Source organism: Dendrobates tinctorius, unplaced genomic scaffold (assembly GCF_039654945.1).
Source record: "Dendrobates tinctorius isolate UK_male_01 unplaced genomic scaffold, ASM3965494v1 ptg000058l, whole genome shotgun sequence".
Lineage (NCBI taxonomy): Eukaryota > Metazoa > Chordata > Amphibia > Anura > Dendrobatidae > Dendrobates > Dendrobates tinctorius.
Window position 1 is genome coordinate 702858 of NW_027361726.1, and position 22563 is coordinate 725420.

Here is a 22563-nt window from a genome sequence, read left to right on the forward strand (position 1 = left end):
AAATTCTCAATAAGATAGATGTGTCACATAACCCTCTTCACATTGAAAAAAATAAAGTTGGATCCAAAGTGGATGACTTCAAAATGGCTGCCATGGTTACCACCCATTTTGAAAAGTTTTCCCCCTCCCATATACTAATGTGCCACAAACAGAAAGTTGATATTACCAACCATTCCCATTTTATTTAGGTGTAGCCATATAAATGGCCCAAACTGTATAATAAAAGAGCAATTTACATTTTACTCAAAAATATACCTATAAAGAGAAAAATCAGCCAAACTGAAAATTTTGCAGTGGTCTCTTAATTTTTGTCAGAGCTGTATATATGTCAGGAGTCGACTCCTTAAGAAAGCCACAACAGGCGACACATGTGTTGGAGCTGAAGATTATTGGGCCATTTATTACTGGTATTTATAATTCTGTTTGCATTCTTTATGCACTTTACTTCAGATTCTTTTTCTGATCACTATTGCACTTTGTACTGAATATCTCTAGGATTATGTATGATCAATTTTATATATTTTTGGCCCCTATATCTATCATGTGATTATTATCTCCTTATATTATGGTACTGTATTTTGTCAACTGTTTGCTGGTTCCTTTGTTCTTTTTTTAAAAAAAAGCATTAATAAAACTATTTTAAAATTTCTATATATTTGGATTTTTTCTTGCATTATTCACGTTCTTTGAGAAGGTTGTACTGTATATTATGTACAGTGAATATCCTAATATGACTTATGTATATTAAATGATGTAAGGCAACGCTGTCATTCAAGGTTGGGGACACTCGCTTGGCAGCCAAATAATCAGATCCGGCACGGGATTTCCATAAAACAGTAACAGTCCATGAGCTTTATTCAGGCATCATAAACCATGACCAGCAACATAAAATTCATATAAACAGCATAGCGTCCATGACAGAGCTTCACACTGTTTATCCTGTAGTCATACAGGTTGTGCAATGTCCAGCACACAGGCTCTTCAGCCTCACAGTTATCTCACCCCATCAGGGTTACCTCATGGTTGCTTCAGACTCCAGACGTTCATTCCTCCCCTGGGAACTCTCAGATACTGGCAGCCATTACACACAGCCACTTCACGTGCTGTCAGGCAGGAAGCCCCATCTCCCAGCGGGACCTTCCACAACGGACCAACCGGGTCCAAGCATTCACCCATGTGACCTACCCTAGCCACCTTATATGGTCCGTAGCCACGCCCACCGGGTCACATGGCTATGACCTCATCACAGGTCCTTCACACTCACATAGTCTTTTACTACCAGCATTTTCAGACACACCCCTGGGTGGATTTGTAGGTAGCTGGTCCCGCCCATCTCTCCAGCTACCTGAAGACTTCTCTAAGACATTGACACGGAACCTCAGCAGTATCACTGCTGATCAACACATACACAAGTCTTCAACTCAAGGCCACCCACCTTGAGATACATTATGATCATTCAGCATCCTACTCCTATCAGGACACTGGAAATGCTTATACACCTGTCCTGGACCACCCACACAGCGCCCCCTAGCGGACACAGTGGTCACTACACCACAGTGAGTTGATCTCACTAAGTTGTTGGTCTATCTATCTATATATCTAATATATATACAGTATGTGTGTGTTTTGAAGAATATTTCATCTTAAAACGATGAGTAAAGGACAGAGAACTGCTGTATATAAAAGCTCATGTTAAAATCGCATTGCATACGGATTGCATACGCATGTCATATGGATGTTCCTTTTAAAAAATCGCACAGAAATCGCATGGCACTCGTCCGTTTTTTCGGTCCGGAAATCGGAACATGTTTTTTCTCGCATATGGGTATGTACCCTAAGGGGAAAACTATATTATGCAACTAAACATGCATTGCCAAATGATGCCCACCGGTGCTAATAAGATAATGCGTCCATTCATTGACAGCTACCAGAAATATTGAAAATGCAGTGAAATTGACGCAAACCGTATTAGAAAGTTTCAGAATATTTTGGTAGACTCTGATTAAGCTTCATTTATACATGATGGATGTGGGATCCTGTAGGATCTTGATCTGTAAGGAGGTGGTGGAGAACCTCGTCTCTTCTCGCTCCTACGGGCTGGTTCCGTGCACTTTGTGCGGTACCCAAATGGTGTACCCATATGTTAACTTATTAATGTTCTGTGTTTGCAATGTTTCATATATGTGGTAGTACAATGTGTGATGTCCCTTTTATTCTGTTCTTTCTCAACTTGTATTATTGTGCACATGCTAGAGGCAGAGACAGAATGGGTTAATTTAGGGGGCTGAGCCAGTAGCCTCTAGGGAAGAGGAAGCTCCTGCTTCCTGATCAGAGACCAGGCAGGAGTACCTGAGGCAGGGTGTTTGTCCCCGTCTGGGACAGAAGGAGCCCCCGTCTGGGGCATATGTTTGTCCCCGTCTGGGACAGAAGGAATCACCGGCTGGGGAATAGACTGCTGCCCCGGACCCATGGGCAGTGAAGTGGGCACTGGGACTGAGTAGTGCTCCGCCGAGGACTATAAGCGTCCAGAAATTGGCAATTGGCTTAAGGACTGTGACTGTTGCTGCCGCCATTGCTGCTAGGGTAGTGAAAGAACTAGGGAAAGAGCAAGAAGTTTACCTGGATAATTGTGACCACCCTTCTTTTCCACATTTTCTACTTTTATTACCTGATCTCTACTCTGCAGTAAACTGTTATCCCTGTTGGATCTTTAGGCTGTGTGCACACGCTGCGGATTTTGCTGCGGTTCCGCAGCGGTATTGGCCGCTGCGGACCCGCAGCAGTTTCTGCTGCGGTGTACAGTACAATGATTCCCTATGGGAATCAAAAACCGCAGTGCAGACGGTGCGGAATTTTCCGCGCGGATTATCTGCGGTTTTCAATCCGCAGAAAGAATTGACATGTCAATTCTTTCTGCGGATTCTCCTGCGGTTTGCCATCTCCTCCATTGAGGAGATGAAAAACCGTAGGGCAAAACCGCAGAGCAATCCGCAGGTAAAACCGCAGGTCTTTTGACCTGCGGTTTCACCTGCGGATTGTACAAAATCCGCGCGGATGAATCCGCGCCTTTTCCACAGCGTGTGCACACAGCCTAATGGTGTCCCTGGATCCTGATTGCTCGTGTGCAGTGACTGTGGAGAAGAGGTAAATTGTCTGAGGTGCATTTGTCCTGTATATTTTCTGTGCAAGAGGCCGGGGTGCTCGCTGACTGCTCAGTGGACTCTGTTCATGGACTGTAGCTTTAAGTGACTCGGCTGTGACTACCACCCTGTGCCACCTTGTTACACATCCACAAATGCAACAATATTTTGGGATGGCCATGATCTTCTCATTAGGATCCTTCTATAGAGCAGATTCTCTGATTTTCTACTCTAAAGAGTGGACCCAGAGCAGATCACCACATTCTGTTTCCCACCCCTTCGTTTAGCTAAACATTCCCTTAAAGATCTTTTAAACTTGAGTTGTCAAAAGCCTAAATTAACTTTGTATAGCCCTGACATTGCTGCCTGTCTTAGGAGCCATTATGCTTTCCAGGATTATGGAGAGTGTGATTTTCTCCTTTGAGGTTAAATTATATGGCTGCCTGTTATTTCAGGCACTGGATGATCTCATGTGTTGATCTATAATCTGCATAACCAGCACTAACAATGGCTTCCGTCAGCCTGGCAGCTGGCAATTAGCAGTGGCCCACTGGCACCTCTGTAGAAAGACCTCATGGAACTGGATGGGGGAGGCTGGAAGGAGTTGATGTTTTTGTTTTGCTTTTTTCTGAAAAAATCTTGTTTTTTTTCTCAATCATATTTTTTTGTAAACTCCTAGTTATACTTTTAATTGGAAGCTTGATGGTCCTGACAAATGCTGGATTATCAGACTTCCCGCTATACACTTCAGATTGAACAAGACTTGGCGGACAGCTATGTGACGACACAGCATTTTATCTTAATTAATCAGATGTCAATTTTCAGTAAGCCAGGAGGAATAGACTGTTATTTATATGTTGACTTTTTAATTTATGTGTTTCTTTGTTGTTGGTCAAGAAAACAAGTAAGTTGACAATTTTCTGTAACAGTTTGTTGACTTGTAAAATAGATGATGAAAAACTATGCAAATAGAATACATAATTAAACAATGAGCGTTGGTCTTTTCACCATTTTTCACCTTTACCTGTGCATAATGTAGTGAAACCTCCACCAGGGGGAGCTGGTGAGGGAAGAGAGGTTATACACTAAGAGCAGCAACCCTGAGCAACAGCACAGGTGCCACAGGTAACAAGAGAGAATAGTCAGACGAACCGAGTCAGAAACTAGCAGGAGCAGACGTACCAGAAGGAGCAGCAATACACGTAGTCAAAATACCAAAGCCGAGAGTCAGAAAGCCAGAATATGAGCACGGGGTCCAAAACGTGAGACGAAATACGTGGTCGGGGTACAAGCCAGGGAGTCAGATGCCAGAGAGGGAACGTAACAGCAGAGACGAATACCAAGAGACGGGGTCAGAAATCAGTCCGGGTCATACACGCGAATATCAGTCAAAGGCAGGAGGATCACCAGGGTACAAGGGTCAGCGGCTCTAAACTGCAAGCTTGAGCTATCACTAACACTGGTCAGCAGGCTGTGAGGGATTTAAATAGCCCAGCTAGCTCCAGAACGAGGCTGAGGAGATTAACCCCCGCATGACCAGTCCGGAGTGAAGACAGCAGAAGATAAACTCCGGACTAGACCATGACACATACTAGATGAAGGACAGTTGTTAACTATAAAAGAAACAGATATTCAGCCAACACATCCAGACATCCAAAGAAACAAAGACTCTCTACAGGACAGCAGCCAAAACATCATGGGTCTATCATGAGGGACACACATTTGTCATTCTACAGGATGTCAACCTAGGAGACCAAGGCCCCAACTGGAAGAATACAGATCTGCTCCATTGACCATCACTGAACCATGGATATGTTTGGGGCAGTCAGGATTTGGACCAACTGGTCACCTGAGCCCTATGGATACATTTGTGATGGCTAGGAATGGGACCCGCCGGTCTCCTGGCCTTGTACATGAATAGACTGTCATCTTCCTAAGCTTGTCGTTACCTCCTCTCTGTGTGCATGCCACAGGTGAGGTACTCGGCTCTGGAAGCTCTGGAGCCACAGCTGCTCTTATCCCGGCGAGTCAGCTGAAGAGTGAGACTTTGTAATTTGCACCATCTTTGGGTATTTTGCTAGGATTGTTCTACGTGTTATCTGCCTGTTTTATGGTTCAATAAAATATTTCCATGCTGTTTTACCCTCACTCTGTGTTGTCTGAGTAGTTTTATGTCCATGGTAAAAGGAGAGCAGGCGTTCAGTGGGATGATCCCTGGTCCATGCGGTTTCAGTTAGCAGACCAGGGCACCCACTGACACCTCCCACCGTGTCTCCACAAGCTATTTCTCCAAATTGCCCCATACATGGGAACGCCACGTGCTCCTGCGTGCTCTACAATAGAGCCACTGCCAGAAGGATTGGCACAAAAGAATATATTGTATTCTTATTATCTACTATATAATCATCTAATTCTGTCAGTCTGTCTGTCTGTAACGGAAAGCTCGCGACACTGATTGGTCACACCTGGCCTGCCGTGACCAATCAGCGATGGGTATAGTCCGGTCACGAATTGGTGCGGAATTCGAACGACGCACGCCACCGCTACCGTCGGGAGATCTGCGGCGGTCATCTCCTGCCGCACGGAGGTCAGCGGCGACGCAGTCAGGAGATGACCGGCGCAGCGCTCAATGTGCTGATGGTACCCAGGTTCCGGAGGAGAGGAGACTCTCCTCCAGGCCCTGGGTACCATAAACCTGTAAAAAATAGAATTAAAATAAAAAATAGTGATATACTCACCTTTCCGACGGCCCCCGGACTCTTTCCCTCCTCTCACCACGCGTCCGGGATCTTCCGGTCCCAGTAATGCTTTGTGCGTGAAAGACCGCTGATGACGTCGTGCTCTCACGAGAGAGACGTCATCTCCAGACCTTCGGCTAAGCATTACTGGGACCGTAATATCCCGGGAGCGTGGAGAGGAGATCGGGGGCCGTCAGAAGGTGAGAATAAATAACCTTTTTTTAAAAAAAAATTTTATTATTTTTTACATTCTATCTTTTACTATTGATGCTGCATAGGCAGCATCAATAGTAAAAAGTTGATCACAATTGTCAAACAATTTGCATGACAAGTGTGACCAACCTGTCAATCACATTTCAAGCGATGCTTCAAATCGCTTGGAATGCGCTTGAATTCTGCACACGAAAATCGCGTGAAAAATGCATGTTTTCCGCCGGAAAACGCATGTGAATTTGCGTGCGTTTTTCCCACGGCGGGAGTTGTGGAAATGCTGCAGAAATTTCCGCAGCATTTCTGCAACGTGGGTACTTAGCCTCAGTGTGACACGCAGAAACGACCAGGTCCCCGCTGTGAGATCTCCAATCGTGGTGGATCGTCCTGGACCATCTTTTGAACGTCGGTCTCCAGCTGGCCATACTCTAGAATACCCGATGCGTTAGAATGGGCAACCATCTAGTATATATTATAATATACCAGGGCAGGGACACTGGGGAGACCCGCATACAAGTTAAATGGGCAAATGATCCCTCCAAAATCAGGGGTTTGGCAAACTTTTATCTACAGTAATATGTTTGGCGACCTTTCAACCTGTGTTCCCAGCATGCTCTGAGTGCAGTCTGTAAAGGCATGCTGGGATTTGTAGTTTCTCAGTAACTGGAGACAGCACTTTGAAGACTATTGCTTCTAGGGAGAATGCAGACCAATAGAAATCTTGAATGGACAATTTACATGGGTTATTTATTTATTATGCTTTGCTTATATATCGTCATCATATTCCGCAGTGTTTACAGATATCATTATCATCAATGAGAAACTAGGTCTGAGCTGAAAAAGTAAACTAATGTCCCTATTGGGGCTCACAATCTAGATTACCTATCACTATGCGCTTGGAGTGTGAGAGGAAACTGGAGAACCCTGAGGAACCCTGAGGAAACCCACGCAGTCATGGGGACAACATACAGACTCCTATCTCTACTTCCAGGTTGTAAAAAAAATGAAAATACTATTGGATGCCAGATTAAAGGAATTATTTTCATTCTAGCTACTGGATCAGACTGGCCCACTCTTTAGTGTATGTAATAACCGCGCGTCAGTCCCACAAATCAAGAGAACGTGGTGGTCCCAAGTCACCGGAATGCATGGAGCCGTAGTGACCATTCTGGACGGTCACACATGCTCACTATAGCTCCATTCACACCTCCGTCCTTGGAATTGGATCAAAAAAAGTAATATTAGTCCTGTGGAAAGTAGACGCCTCCGGGAGCGGCGATCTCCATGGGAAAATATGGAATTCAATAAGGTCTTCAGCACCCTAACACACACTGTGAAAATCGGCGGGTTTGGCAAACATCCATCTATTGTGTATCTTGAACTGGTTATCTCTGCTCCCAGATCCATATCCAATAATTACCAAATTATCAGATGCTGGGTTAAAGAAATGTCTCTCTCAGTTTTGTCTTTTTCTTGTGTTCTAATTTCTAATGGGTGCCATGGGTTCTGCTAAAAAACCGCTCCATCTCAGGGTGTTTTTCAGGTAGATACTTACTTTTTTGTTGTTGTTTCTTATTCTTTTGAGCCATAGCAGAATGAACTAATATACTGTGTGGCTGTGCTCCCATCTCTAGTTAGAAAATTAGAGATTAATTGATAAGGGTGGCTCTACAATATTTTTTATTTTTCTACATCAGGTCTGGTAAATGTCAATCAGCAGTTCCCAGCATCATTATATTCCCCGCCGCGCATTATCAATATAGCATAAACCTCCGATATGGCACAGAGGTGACAGGTGCACATTAATTTATACTCAACTTGACAGTAATGTCATTAAAATGCAGCTTTACTCAAAATGTAATTATGATGTTGATTATCTGCCAAATGTGGGAGGAAAAACACTTTACCATCCACATTTCTCTCTGCGCATGCGTGGAAAGTATCCTGCATAAATACAGAATACAGAATCCTGACAAAATACAGAAATAATCTATAGATCGCTGCCACGGATGAACTAATATTTATTAGTACAATTGTTATCACAGTGACTTTAACCATAGCGGTTTTCCTATTATTTACACATTGTGGGAAACAAAGAAATATCAGAAATTTTTACAAAAAAACAACTATGTAATTTCTCTTTCTCATTCCCCTGGATGGAACTTTCCCCTATGCTTTTTGTCATCTTGGTTTGACAACCACATTTTAATAACTTTTCTAGCAGCTTATACCATAATTTTTCTCATTACTGACCAATTTGTTGATGTTAAAATGTCATGGTTCTGCAGCCCTTATCTCCGACAACAAATTAAAACTTATTTTGGTGCACGTACCAGTCTAATATGTCAGGAATGATCATAAGTTTTTATGCTGATTAATTCCTTTCTTTTATCATCTTTTTACTATTGGAGCTGGAATTTCCCTTCGCTAACATTCCAGAATGCATTGTTTCTATCATTTCCATGGCTTGCTTGATATTTACTGAGAGACTGCCTTTCTGACATGCCTGTATGTGGTATGATAGACAAGCAAGGGAACTGGTAGAAGAAAGACAAGGAAGATTCATATCTACTTCCAGTAGGGAGACAAAGATGCCCCCATCATGCCACTTACTGTAAAGACGCAAAGAAAAACATTTCCCATAGAGAGACAAACGTCCTACTTCCTGTGGAGAGACAAAGACTTGCTTTTATTTAGTAAAAGAGACCAAGACCCGTTCTGGCCTAGATCTGTCTCCACTTTCTGTATAGATATCAAGAACCGTTACCACTTTCCGTAGAGATACCAAGAGCCATCCCCACTTTCTGTAGCAATACCAAGACCCGTAATCACAATCTGTAGAAATACCAAGACCCATTACCACTTTCCATAGAGATACCAAGATCCATCACTATTTCTATAGATATACCAAGACCTATCAGCACTTTCCGTAGAGATATCAAGTCCCTTCCACTACTTTCCAAAGACATACAAAATCCTGTCACCACTTTCGGCAGAGATATCAAGATCCGTCTCCATTCCGCATAGAGATACCTAGAGCCATTCCCATTTTTCATAGCGAAGCAAGACTTGTAATCATTTTCTGTTGAGATACTAAGACTAATTCCCATTTCTCATAGAGATACCAAGACCCGTGCTCACTTTCCATAGAGATACCACGTGTCACGCACAGTGTAGGAAGCACTAAGTGCAACACAAAGGGATAAGGGGAAGGGAACCCAACACTAGGAAAGGGGGGAGTGGTGACTCCTAGGCAGTTCTAATGTCACCCTGTCTGGCCTAATCGTCCCTAAATAGGATCTGCACCTATCGCTGAGCAGGAACCTAATTCCTGCCTTACCCTGGCGATAAGCCCTGCATAGGGAAGAGTAGGATGTGCATTAGTCAATCCACACTACCACTAAAGACAGCTGTGGTAGACAAACACGGAGAACACTTATCTTGGGAATACTCAGAGATGTTACACAGACATCCTCCAGCAACACCAAGGAGGAAGATAGCTGACTGCTATAGCTCGAAGCCTCAACAGGTGGAAATGGAAATATCACCGGCAACTCCCAGCTGCAAGTTGGGAGTTATAAACACCCCGGTCCAGGTGTGTCAACTAGAGCTGGGGGAAGGTTGCCACTGGGTCATAGAGTCAGAAGGACCAGGAAGAAGTGTGCAAAGCAAACTGCTGAGACCTTCTGCAGTCAGATGCACTGCAACAGTTTCTATAGCGACAGACAATTTCTTTAGCGATAACACCCCTCTCACTTTTGTAGAGAATACCAAGACTCATCCCCACTTCCTGTCAGAAACAAAGCCCTGCACTTGCTCACTGAGCTAGTGTGCGTGTCCTGAGTAGAACAAACAATGCTAAACTACCTGTGGAGCTGGGTATCAGCGGTGGAGATGTGTGCTTCAGGCAAACAGGACCTGAAGCACGTGACTGCCAAGGGTCGGGGCCGGCTGCAGGTCTCACAGAGGGAGCAGGAGCAGAGAGAAATGCCGGCCAGAAATAAGGATCCTACCAGCAGGTATAGCACAAACAGAAGCGCCGATGAGCGCTAGACAGGAGGGATGTCAGGGACAGGCTAAGGGTCACAACCGTACGGACAGCAGAAGTACCAGGGACATAGACAGGAGAATCACTAGAGACGTAGCGAAGTCAGAAACCAGGAAAATAGACACACAGTACCAAATCAGCAGGCAGAACGGATAGTCAGGACTTAGCAAGAGATCAGTAAACCAGAACGGGCAATAGACGGTACAGAAACGGCAGGCAAGCGCACAACAGGGACAGACCGGGTCAGAAGCCAAAACACAGAAGCATGCACACTGCACAAGGCACAAACGCACAGGAGTCACATAAACTAAGACAAGGGCAAAAGTATAGCTGACATAGAACCCTGGTAAAGAGTGAGTATAAATACCCCTCCCAGATCCAGAAAGAGGCCACATACACTTAACCCTGTATGTGCAGGGCAAGAACCCCGTCCAAACCATGACACTTCACCTAGAAATACCAAGAACTGTCCCCACTTCCTGTAGAGATACCAAGACCCGTCACTACTTTCTGTAGAGATACCAGTACTCGTCCCCATTTCCCATAGAGATTCCAAGACCTGTCCCCACTTCCCATTGATACCAAGTGCCATCCCCACTTTCCGTAGAGATGCTAAGACCCGTCACCATTTTCTGTAGAGATACCAAGACCGGTCACCACTTTCCATATAGATACCAAGACCCGTAGTCACTTTCTTTAGAGATACCAAGACCCGTCCCAACCTTCCACAGAGAGACCAAGACCCATCCCTATTTTCTGTAGAGAGATACCAAGACTCTCTGCCACATTCCATAGAGAGGCAAAGACCTGCCCCCACTTCCTATAGAAAATCAGAGTCACCCCCCACTTTTTGTAGAGACATAGACCCGCCTCTACTTCTCATAGAGAGACCAAGACTCACTCCCACTTCCCATAGAGAGACATAGACCTGCTCCCACTTCCCACAGAGAGACCAAGACCTATCTCGACTCTCTATATTTTTTTGGTATTACTGCTGCCTGTTAAATTTTACATTTAACAACAGACAGTGAAGAGCAAGTGGCACAGGAGGGACACACTTAGTATAGATTTTTTTGGGTTAAAAGAATATAATTTTTAAATTAAGTACCTAAACTGGTAGTTAGCAGGAGAAGAAATTTTTGTTTAGTTTATTTTGTGGTCTCCGGTCTGTCCATATTGTGCTGCTGGTTGATGTCACTATTTGCTACCGCACGATTGACTACTTTCCTTTGGCACAAAGTCATTGCATGACTTCCATCTCAATATGTAACAGCTCAGCTCTCTCTGCCACATCTCACATACTACTGACTCCAGTAGGTTTCCAAAATCAATACTTCTAAGAATGGAAAGGTCATACCAGTGGTATTGATCCTGTGAGATCCAGGGGGTTGAGGCTCCCATGTTCATCTCTTCTCAGGGTGATTGAGAATTGTTAGGATGAGGCCTCAACAATTGTTGGGGCATCACCCTACCTCTAGGTCCTACCTGACCTTATCACATGCATCTTCTCAAATAATTCCAGTCTTTTTTTTTTTCCTTTACAGCACAACATTGAACCCAAGTCTGCAGCCTAATGGCAAGCAATAACACAGCCAACATAGCCCAAGCCAGAAAACTGGTAGAACAACTGAAGATGGAAGCCAATATAGACAGAATAAAGGTAGGATTAGTGCAGAGGCTGATACCTGCAGCTTCGGGCCCCCATGCAAAAAAATGTGTTTGGGCTCCTCTAATCGAGGTTGGTAGCTTCAGTGATGTAATCCCCAGAAAGCATTTTTAAATTGCATTTGTTATAAACTAATTATATCTATGGTCACTGCATGATTTATCAGTTTAACTGTCACGGGGTTACCGTGACAGTGTGGAGCCAGAAGACCGCAGTGTCTGATTGCCCCTACTCCGGCACTGAGAAGAAGCACTTCTCCTTCATTTTAAATGTTTATTTCTTCTAGCAGAACAGGGGTTAATCGGCCATGTTGGAAATACCTTTGCTCACAGTTGAGCAAAGCCACTTCTTTTCCCTTTATAAACTGGGCTCTGTTTCTAATCCTTATAAGAGCTAGCATTTCCTGCATGACTAATGGTAGGAGAGGAGTTCATATGAGAACGAGATCTGGATGAGTTATCTGTGACTGTTGTTTGGTTTGTACGTGTGGTAGTTCCTTATCCTTCTCTATTTTGGTTTATTCCCCTTCCTCCACACTCATGTGCATTCCTCTGTTATATGTGAGTGAATATTTTGTATGTCTGGAGTTTTCTCGTTACCCTTGATTGTGTTACCTTGTTTGTTGGGTTGGTGTTCTATGTTGCACAGTAGCGTACCTCTCCCTGTGTCGAGGAAGAGAACAGAGGGCTATCTCAGGAGATAAAGCAAGAACGGAGGCCCCGGCACCTTCACCTTCAGAAGTATCCCGGAGAGTAGGGCAAGCTAGGGCGCCCCCTTAGTGTTAGGGACAGGAAAGGAGCCCCTGGTCCCGGGTCACACAACAGCTGTGTCCTCCTTTTGGATAAAATATTTAGGCTTACTGTGCGCTGCTGAGACCAGGATAAAATTCACCACATAAGGAACTTTTTAAATCTTTATTCCCAACGCGTTTCAAAGTGAAAAACCACTTCTTCTTCAGGGGATGACATATAGTGAATAGATACAGCCTTCTCTCATTAAATACATCCAATATTTGAATTTGGGCGCCAAAAACTCACATGGGATGAGGGGACAGATGTCAAAGTTCAAGGGTTAATAGTGCGCAAAAGGCATTTACAAATGTTCTTATTACTTAACAATTATACTCTCTTAATTTGTATTTTACAGATAATGTATAAGAATATATGAAGCAAAAAGGAATTTTATAACATATACTGAAAAAAAGAAGAAAATGATATGAAAGTTGTTAAGTAATAAGAACATTTGTAAATGCCTTTTGCGCACTATTAACCCTTGAACTTTGACATCTGTCCCCTCATCCCATGTGAGTTTTTGGCGCCCAAATTCAAATATTGGCTGTATTTAATGAGAGAAGGCTGTATCTAGTCACTATATGTCATCCCCTGAAGAAGAAGTGGTTTTTCACTTTGAAACGCGTTGGGAATAAAGATTTAAAAAGTTCCTTATGTGGTGAATTTTATCCTGGTCTCAGCAGCGCACAGTAAGCCTAAATATTTTATCCAAAAGGAGTTACATTGGCGGTCACGGTTGTGAACCTCGGGCGTGCAGCAGGCTGACATTGATTTACATGCTTTAATCTGCTTCGGTAAAGGTGAGTAGATTCCATTTGAATTTATTCCAACTTTTACCCAGATAAGACCCTATTGCGCTCTTTCTTTCCTCAGTTTTTATCCCAACAGCTGTGTCCTGACATTTGCTCTACTGTAACCGTTTTTTCTGATCCATTATGGATCCAGTCTCTGCTCTGATAGGGCAACTGTGGCAGCTCAGTCTGGAGGTGGCGGATTTACACATGGTAGTTTTTCAGCACCCTGATACATCTGGTGTGGGGCTCCCATCTTCCCAGCAAACCATAATGGAGCCCAAGATCGTGTTGCCTGACAGGTTCGCCGGGGGCGTGACAAGTTTGCTGTGTTCCGGGAGGCCTGTAAACTGTACTTCAGGTTATGTCTGGTTTCCTCAGGTACAGAGGAGCAAAGTGTGGGTATAGTAATCTTGCTTCTCCAGGGGTACCTCCAAGAATGGGCGTTTTCTTTCCCGTCTGACTCTCAGTCGCTTCAGATGGTGGAGGGATTTTTTTGTGCACAGGGCCTTATATATGATGAAAACCTCAAAAAGAGGAAAAAATCCTCCAAAAAATTCAGATACAAACCAGATAGGCCTAAATGCATCTGCACTAATACAGGGTGCAGCGTACCCAAGTAAATTGGCAGCTGCACAGGTGCATAAATATCAAATGAAACAGCCAGCCTACAATCAGGGATTGGCTGTGTGGTACACCACACTCCTTAGCTGAGTCCACACTGCGCCAACTTCAGCAGGGAGACTGGCCAGCTGAGGAATATTGCGCTGAGTTCCAAAGGTGGGCTCCGGTGATCCAGGCTGATCGCCGTTTTCGCAAAAGACATAGGGAGTCACCTCTGGGGTCTGGGATCAAGGGAGGTAGCACTGAGCCTGCTGAGGAACCCATGCAGGTGGGTGCAGCATCACATCCTGGGAAATTGTCTGTTGTCTGGCGTAAGCCGGGGGGAGTGTGTTTCTTTTGTGGTAAAAAGGGCAATTTCGTGGGCACATGTCCTTCTTGACCTCATAGTAAACAACCGCCGGAAAGACGATGGCCCGGGTTGCGGGGAGGTGGACGTGTCTGCATTTCTGGACAGTGGGGCAGGGTTTAATTTGATCAATGGTAGGTTCGTCCAGGTCCAGAGTCCAGAGTCTCATCCCACCTACTCTCTCTGTCCAGACCCATACCCATAATTGCCATTGACCCCCTTGAGACAGAGGCATTTTACTCAAGTTATCCGAGTCTTGCAACTTCAGGTGGGGGCCATGCACTCTGAGGTGTTAGACTGTTATGTGCTAGAGGGTCTGCCCTGATTTGTGGTACTGGGACTTCCTTGGCTCGCTCTGCACAATCCTGTAATAGACTGGCAGGCTCAGGAAGTAGTTAAAAATAGTGCGTATTGTCAAGGACACTGAGTACCTGGTTGGTTAAGGTGGATACCGAGTCTGTGCCTAGATACCTGTCGGATTTTAGGGATGTGTTCTCGGAGCAGAAGAGCCAAGAAATCCCTGCCCATTGTCCTTATGATTGCGCCATTACTCTCGTTCCTAGTGCCAAGCTGTCGAAGAGCAGAGTCTATAATATCTCTGGTCCAGAGAGACAGGCCATGAAGGACTACGTCACGGAAAACCTGGCTAAGGGTCATAACATACCATCCTCATCCCCTGTTGGCACGGGGTTCTTTTTTGTGAAGAAAAAAGATGGGGGTTACGCCCTTGCCTGGATTTCCAGGAACTCAATTTGATCACTGTCCATGATCTGTATCCGCTTCCTCTCATTCCAGACCTCTTTAACCAAATTGTAGGGGCAAAATGGTTCTCTAAGATGGACCTCAGCATTAAAGAGGGGGATGAGAGAAAAACAACGTTTAATACACCTGAGGGACACTATGAGAATCTGGTGATGCCTTTTGGGTTGACGAACGCGCCCGCCTTCTTTCAACACTTCATAAATGACATTTTTGTCACCTGGTATGTAGATTCATGGTTATCTAGCTGGATGACATATTAATTTATTCACCTGACCTTGAGTCACACCAGGTACATGTCGGACAGGTCTTACGTATACTCCGAGACAATAAATTATATGTCAAACTGGAGAAGTGTATGTTCTCGGTTGAGGAGATTCCTAAGATATGTGTTGTCTTCATCCGGCTTTCACATAGATCTGGCGAAAGTCCGGGTGGTATTGGATTGGGATCGTCCTGAGGATTTGAAGGCGGTTTTTAGGTTTCGCCAACCACTACCGTAAATTTATAAAAAACTTTTCGGTAGTAGCCAAACCTCTTAGGCTAGGTTCGCATTGCATTAGAGCAGTCCATTCAATGCATGCGTTAAACGGAATGCACTAACGTTACTTCTTATTTTGATCACGTTATGCGATCACACTAACGCAGCTGCTCCATCTGCGCTAGCAGTGACGGACCCTCGAACGCTGCAGAACGTGTATGAGGGTCCGTCACATCATGATGGCACATCGCTAACGCATGCCGATTCTTTACATCATGTTAATGCCGCGTTGTAACGCAATCCGTTAAACGGACTGCCATATCTCTATGTGAACCAGACCTTACAGATATGACGAGGAAGGGGACGGACTTCTCCAAGTGGTCCAGTCCTGCCAGGGAGGCATTTGATACATTGAAATGGTGTTTTTCTTCTGCACCGATCCTTATACAACCTGATGTCTCTCAGCCTTTAATTGTTGAGGTCGATGCGTCTGAGGTGGCAGTAGGGGCTGTATTGTCCCAGGGTGTGTCCTGATAAATGGCAACCATGTGTTTATTTTTCTAAAAACTGTCACCTGCTGAGAAAAATTATAACAATGGTGACAGGGAATTCTTTGCAATTAAGTGGGCTTTTGAAGAGTGGCATCATTTTTTTGGAGGGAGCAGTTCACCCAGTTACGGTAATCCCGGATCATAAAAATCTGGTTTATTTGAAATCGGCGAAACGTCTAACACCTCGACAGGCAAGCTGGGCATTGTCCTTTACCAGATTTAACTTTTTTGTCACTTATAGGCCGGGGAACAAAAAATTATGGCAAATGCCTTATCCCGTCGCTTTCCTGGGGGAGGAGATAAGTGTGAACCGGTACCTATTCTTCAAAAAGGGGTGGATATGACCTCTTTTTCCTCCGATCTAGAAAGACAGGTTGTTGAAGCTCAGGGGTCACCCCTGCTGCCTGTTCACTTGGTAAACTGTTTGTTCCTGTTAATCTTCATCTTAGAGTCCTTAGCGAACATCACAATTCGGTCTTGGACGGACACCCTGGTAATAAAGCCACTGTTGATCTGCTTACTTGGCGTTTTTGGTGGCCAGGTGCTCATCAGGATGTTTGGGAGTATGTAGTCGCCTGCAGTGTCTGTTTGCATTTTAAGTCCTCTCATACTCGTCTGTCAGGGGCTCTCCAAACATTGGAGATTTCCAGCAGAACTTGGACTCACTTGTCAGTCGATTTTATCACGGATCTTCCCGTGTCGGAAAGGAATACTGTAATTCTGGTGGTGGTAGATAGATTTAAAGGGAATCTGTCACCTACCCTTTGGCGGGCGATGAAAACGAGGTCGGTCCGGTCCGATGGGCGGTGTTCCCGATGTGTGCTGCCTCCCCATCCTTGCCCACCGTCCGCAGGTTATTGCTGAATTGGAGTAAGTGTACGCCATTTTTTGCGCGTGCGCTAAGCATTCATAGCTAGTGCACGCGCAGTATGCTTTACCCAACTGCGGGCAAAGCCGAAAAGCCGGACTGCGCATGCGCCGGTTAACTAAGCCCCGGAAGTATTTTGCTGTGTTTCGGGGCTTAGTTAACCGGTGCATGCGCAGTCCGACTTTTCGGCTTTGCCCGCAGTTGGGTAAAGCATACTGCGCGTGCACTAGCTATGAATGCTTAGCGCGCGCAAAAAATGGCGTACACCAACTCCAATTCAGCAATAACCTGCGGACGGCGGGCAAGGATGGGGAGGCGGCACACATCGGGAACACCGCCCATCGGACCGGACTGACCTCGCTTGAATCGCCCGCCAAAGGGTAGGTGACAGATTCCCTTTAATAAAATGTCTCATTTTATCGCTTTACTGAATGCCAAATCCTTGGCACAAGTTTTCATCATGGAAATAGCTAAATTGCTTTGGGATCCTGACTGATATTGTTTTTGATCGGGGGTGCAGTTTGTCTCCAAGTTTTGGGAGGAATTTTGCACCCGTCTGGGGATTCATTTGTCTTTTTCTTCTGCTTTTCACCCACAGTCTAACGGGCAGACTAAGTGGGTAAACCAGAATTTAGAGACGTATCTCTGTTGTTTTGTATGTGAAAATCAGGAGGACTGGATTACTTATTTATCGTTAGCCAAATTCCCTGTAAATAATTGGTCAGGAATCGACCGGTAAGTCCCCGTTTTTCGGGGCATATGGGTTCAATCCTCAGTTTAGTTCATTTATTAGTAATCGCCCTTCTGGATTACCAGAGGAATAATGATTTTCATCTTCCATTTTTTCCATATGGCAGGGGGTTACGAATAATTTGAGGAAGATGAAATCCAAATATAAGAGTGCGGCTGATTGAAGACGTTTGGTGGGTCCGGGCCTGTGTGTTGGTGATTTGGTGTGGTTGTCCTCTAGGAACATTAAGTTGATGGTTCCATCTTGTAAACTGAGTCCCAGGTTTATCGTTCCTTATAAAATCATAGCCATCGTCAATCCCGTAGCATTTCACCTTGCTTTACTGCCTACCTTTAGGATCCATAATGTATTCCATCGATTTCTCCTCAAAAAATACATTGCATCTTCAGCATCATCACCTCTACCACCATCTCCTGTCATTGTCTATGGAAACTTGGAGCTTCAGATTGTGAAGATGTTGGATTCTCATCTTGTTCATCAGTTTCTTCAGTATCTGGTACACTGGAGTGGGTGCGGTCCTGAGGAAAGAATGTGGGTACCAGCATCTGACGTTCATGCAGCCAGACTGGTCCAGGCTTTTCAAGTGGCCCATCCCGATTGGCCTGGTCCTGATTTTTCAGAGGTCCCTAGTAGAAGAGTTGGTTACTGTCACGGTGTTACCGCGACAGTGTGGAGCCAGAAGACTGCAGAGTCTGATTGCTCCTACTCCGTTGCTGAGAGGAAGCACTTCTCCTTTATTTTAAATGTGTTGATTTCTTCTGGCAGAACAGGGGTTAATCCGTCATGTTAGAAATCCCTGTGCTCACAGCTGAACTCGGTTAGCCACTCCTTTTCCCTTTATAATCTGTGCTCTGATACAAATCCTTGTCAGAGCTAGCATTTGCTGCATGGCTAACAGTGGGAGAGAAGTTCTTATGAGGAGAGTTGGAGGAGTTATTAGTGACTGTTGCTTGGTTTATATTCGTGGTAATTCGACTTCTCTGTTTTGGTTTATTTCCTTACCTTCACACCCCGGTGCATTCCTCTTATATGTGAGTGAATATTTTTTATGCCTGGTGTTTTCTGTTAGCCCTTGTTTGTGTTGCCTTGTTTATCGGGTTGGTGTATGTGAAGAAACCAGAGTATATCTTAATTACCCAGATGACTATGTTTTTGCCAACCAAGAAGAATTGACTTTTTATCTGTATATTGACTTTTGGATTTGGATTTCTGGTGGGTCAGAAGGACAAACTTGCGGGCTGATGTACCATTTAACATACTGTGTAAGTCTGTAATAGTGACTTGTAAATTGATATACCATAAAACATAGTGAGTGTTTATCTTTGTCTATTGAGGTGTGCTGATATGCTAATTGTGCATTGTATTCTAGAACCAGTTTGTTGACTTCGAAAGTAAAGAGGGAAAGAATGTGAGGGTAGACTGAAGGACACTGGGTAATTCTAAAAATAGCTTACATGCCTCGGGTATAAAAAGACTCAGAGATCTCATCACACAGAGCTACCAGTCGGACATTCTGCAAAACACTCAACGGCCGAGAGACAGGACTGCAGCCAATTCATTATGGCACCATCACAAGGAACACAGATCTATGATTCTATAGGAATCAACATAGGGGTTTTCGGCTTCGGTTGGAAGGATGCAGATATGATCCATTGAACATCGCTGTCATGATCCAGGTTGGATTATGACAGATTTTGCACATGTAACCTTTTTTTCCCTTTAAGCTGTTGGCTTAAAGTTAGTTTTGCCCCCGGTGGCCGTTAGGGTCATTACACTGTGGTTGTTTTTGTTCTAGTTTTGCCCCCGGTGGCCGTTAGGGTCATTGCACTCTGGTTACTTTGGTTCAGTTGCCCTTGGTGGCCGCTAGTGTTATTGCACGTGATAATGAAGCAGGTGTGATTCCCTGGCTCCTATCTATAAAGGAGTAGCAGGTGGTCTCACTCACTGTTGGTGAAATTGCTCATTTCCAAGCAAGTCTGGTGAAGGAAGGAACTACAGAGAGGAGTTCCTGGCAGCTCAGGGGAGCTCTGGTGTAGTAGCTTCAGGCGGAAGCTGAATTCAGGTGTCGAGCTTCAGGAGTGAAGCTGAACTTTGGTGTCGTACTCTGTTGCTGGGAGCAATAGTAACAGAGCTAAGCTAAGTGGTGTTTTTCCTTGTTTGTTACTTTCCTTGTGTGTGTATTAGTGCAGTGGTGGGATTAGTTTCTGCACCATCCAGTTCACTAGAAAGGGATAGGTGCAGGGAGAGCAAGGGATTTGAGGTATCCAGCTCGTTGCCAGGTGCAGAACCGGCCTAGGGATCGTCAGGAGTGTAGGGACGCTGACTCAGGGGAGTGCAGGAGGTCTCCACGTCCCCATTCCCTATTGCAGGGCCCTCCATTGTAACTGTTTCCCCGGTGTTTCCCTTAACTCTGTTTAAATTCGCCCTGCTGGAGGCGGTGTATCCAAGGTCACGGGTGTTATAGAAATTCGCCCTGCTGGAGGCGGTGTATCCAGTCTCATGTGACATTACATTATCACCAACCATAACATTTTTCTCTGGTGAGCCATGGGCCAAGTTCAGACCGGTGAGCAGTTGCTGCTGGCCCTCACTGAGATGAGTGAGGAGCTGAATAATGTGTTTAAGCAGCACCTGCAGCGGAATTAAGGGTCTGAGGCCTACCCCCTGTCTCCACTAGAGGGTCCATTTGCGGCTTTGGCGAAGATGCGCCTTGGAGTCCCTGCTGGGGAGCAGGACTTGCTCGTGTGCGCGGACGTACCCAGGCAGGTGGGAGGAGTTGGTATCCCCATGGTGCTGCCTGGTGTTCTCCAAGGTGAAGGGGTACGTCCCTGTAGTGAGCAGACTAATGATTTAGTCCTTGGCGCTCACGCCGAAACTTCTGTACTGTCAGAGAAGCCGTTTCCCCCTGGTCGTGTGGAGGAAGACGACCTGGGAGTGTATATTTCCTCCTCGCCCTCAGGAGGTACTATGTCAGCAGAGGTGATGGTTGGCGAGGTACCTGAGGGCATACCGGTGCTTGTTAACAGTGGAGCAGAAGTCAGTCCGGTGGATGCTCAGTTTGTCCAGACTCATGGTTTGAGGTGTGAAGTGCCGGACAAACCCATTAGCGTCCAGGCCAATGACTCTGTCCCACTGAGCCAGGGGGGTTAAACCAAGTCGTAGAAAACATTGAGCCGCATAGTGGACAACATGATGAGTCCCAGTCATACTACGTCTTGGAGGGAAAGCCAGCACCTATCGTTGTGGGCCCCCCTTGGTCTAAAAAACACAACCCGGTCTTAGATTGGCAGACTAGGGAAGTAGTCAGCTGGGAGCAGTCGTGTGAGGGCTGCTGCCTAGGGGCTACTGTCTCTGCCGTCTCTCTACAATCGTCCCCTTTCTCTCCAGTGAGAGCAGCGGAGGGGCTGCAGGAGAGTAGGGGCAAGGCTCAACCCTCGCCATTAGCCAACCCTGAGAGGCGCAGACCTCGTAGTAGGAGGGGTTGGAGGGTGGTGTTTCCCTTGGTGAATTGCGGGGGTGTGAGTGTGGTGACACAGGGGGACGCCTCTGTTGCCAGTTCTAGAAAGAGTTCACCGTATTGTGACAAACGAATGTATGGCAATAAAAGTTCAGGTCCAGACCTGTGTGTGAACGAGCATGTATGGGTGGCCACCAAAAACATCCAGTGGAAGTGTGTTGCAGGGGTCTGGAATTCTCAGGTGATTGGGCCGTATTTGGTGTCGGCTATCCAGGGCCCGGAGACTTACCAGCTGGAGTTATCCACAGACTTGCCCATACACCACTCGTTCCCCAGATCGGCGCTTTGGAGATGGGTGGTGCCTCCGGAACATACATTGCCAATACCAGCGGTGCTCGTTTGTCATAAACCTGAAGTTCAGGTAGTTGTTGGGGTGAACTCTGGATCTGGGCGTCCTCACTGTAGGTGGTTTTTTTTTTTTTTTTTGGTGAAGAGCGGTCTTGAGGGTCCAGAGGCCCCTCATTGAGGGAGGGTACTGTCATGATCCAAGTTGGATTATGACAGATTTTGCACAAGTAACCTTTTTTTTTCTTTAAGATGTTGGTTTAAAGTTAGTTTTGCCCCCGATGGCCGTTAGGGTCATTACACTGTGGTTGTTTTTGTTCTAGTTTTGCCCCCGGTGGCCGTTAGGGTCATTGCACTTTGGTTACTTTGGTTCAGTTGCCCCCGGTGGCCGCTAGTGTTATTGCACGTGATAATGAAGCAGGTGTGATTCCCTGGCTCCTATCTATAAAGGAGTAGCAGGTCTCACTCACTGTTGGTGAAATTGCTTATTTCCAAGCAAGTCTGGTGAAGGAAGGAACTACAGAGAGGAGTTCCTGGCAGCTCAGGGGAGCTCTGGTGTAATAGCTTCAGGCGGAAGCTGAATTCAGGTGTCGAGCTTCAGGGGTGAAGCTGAACTTTGGTGTCATACTCTGTTGCTGGGAGCAATAGTAACAGAGCTAAGCTAAGTGGTGTTTTTCCCTGTTTGTTATTTTCCTTGCGTGTGTATTAGTGCAGTGGTGGGATTAATTTCTGCACCATCCAGTTCACTAGAAAGTTATAGGTGCAGGGTGAGCTAGGGATTTGAGGTATCCAGCTCGTCGCCAGGTGCGGAACCTGCCTAGGGATCGTCAGGAGTATAGGGACGCTGACTCAGGGGAGTGCAGGAGGATTGTCACGTCGCTGTCGGACTCGGGGGCTGCTGTTCCTGCCTCGGCCACTGGGAGGCGCCGGACTCCTTTGACTGGTGGTGCCAGCAATAGGAGGGCTATGTCCTCATGTGGGTCCGCTCCTTTGACGC

At 45.6% G+C, this 22563-nt stretch overlaps 1 protein-coding gene across 3 annotated transcripts in view; it reads left to right on the plus strand.

The window, feature by feature from the left end:
- Window positions 1-22563, plus strand: part of GNG2 (G protein subunit gamma 2) — a 193435-nt gene that overhangs the window by 121294 nt on the left and 49578 nt on the right. For all 3 annotated transcript variants that reach the window (XM_073577910.1, XM_073577909.1, XM_073577908.1), the window contains one exon: window positions 11681-11796. In XM_073577910.1, the coding sequence (XP_073434011.1) occupies window positions 11710-11796 (87 nt within the window). In that variant the 5' untranslated portion in view covers window positions 11681-11709. The remainder of the gene's footprint in view (window positions 1-11680; window positions 11797-22563) is intronic.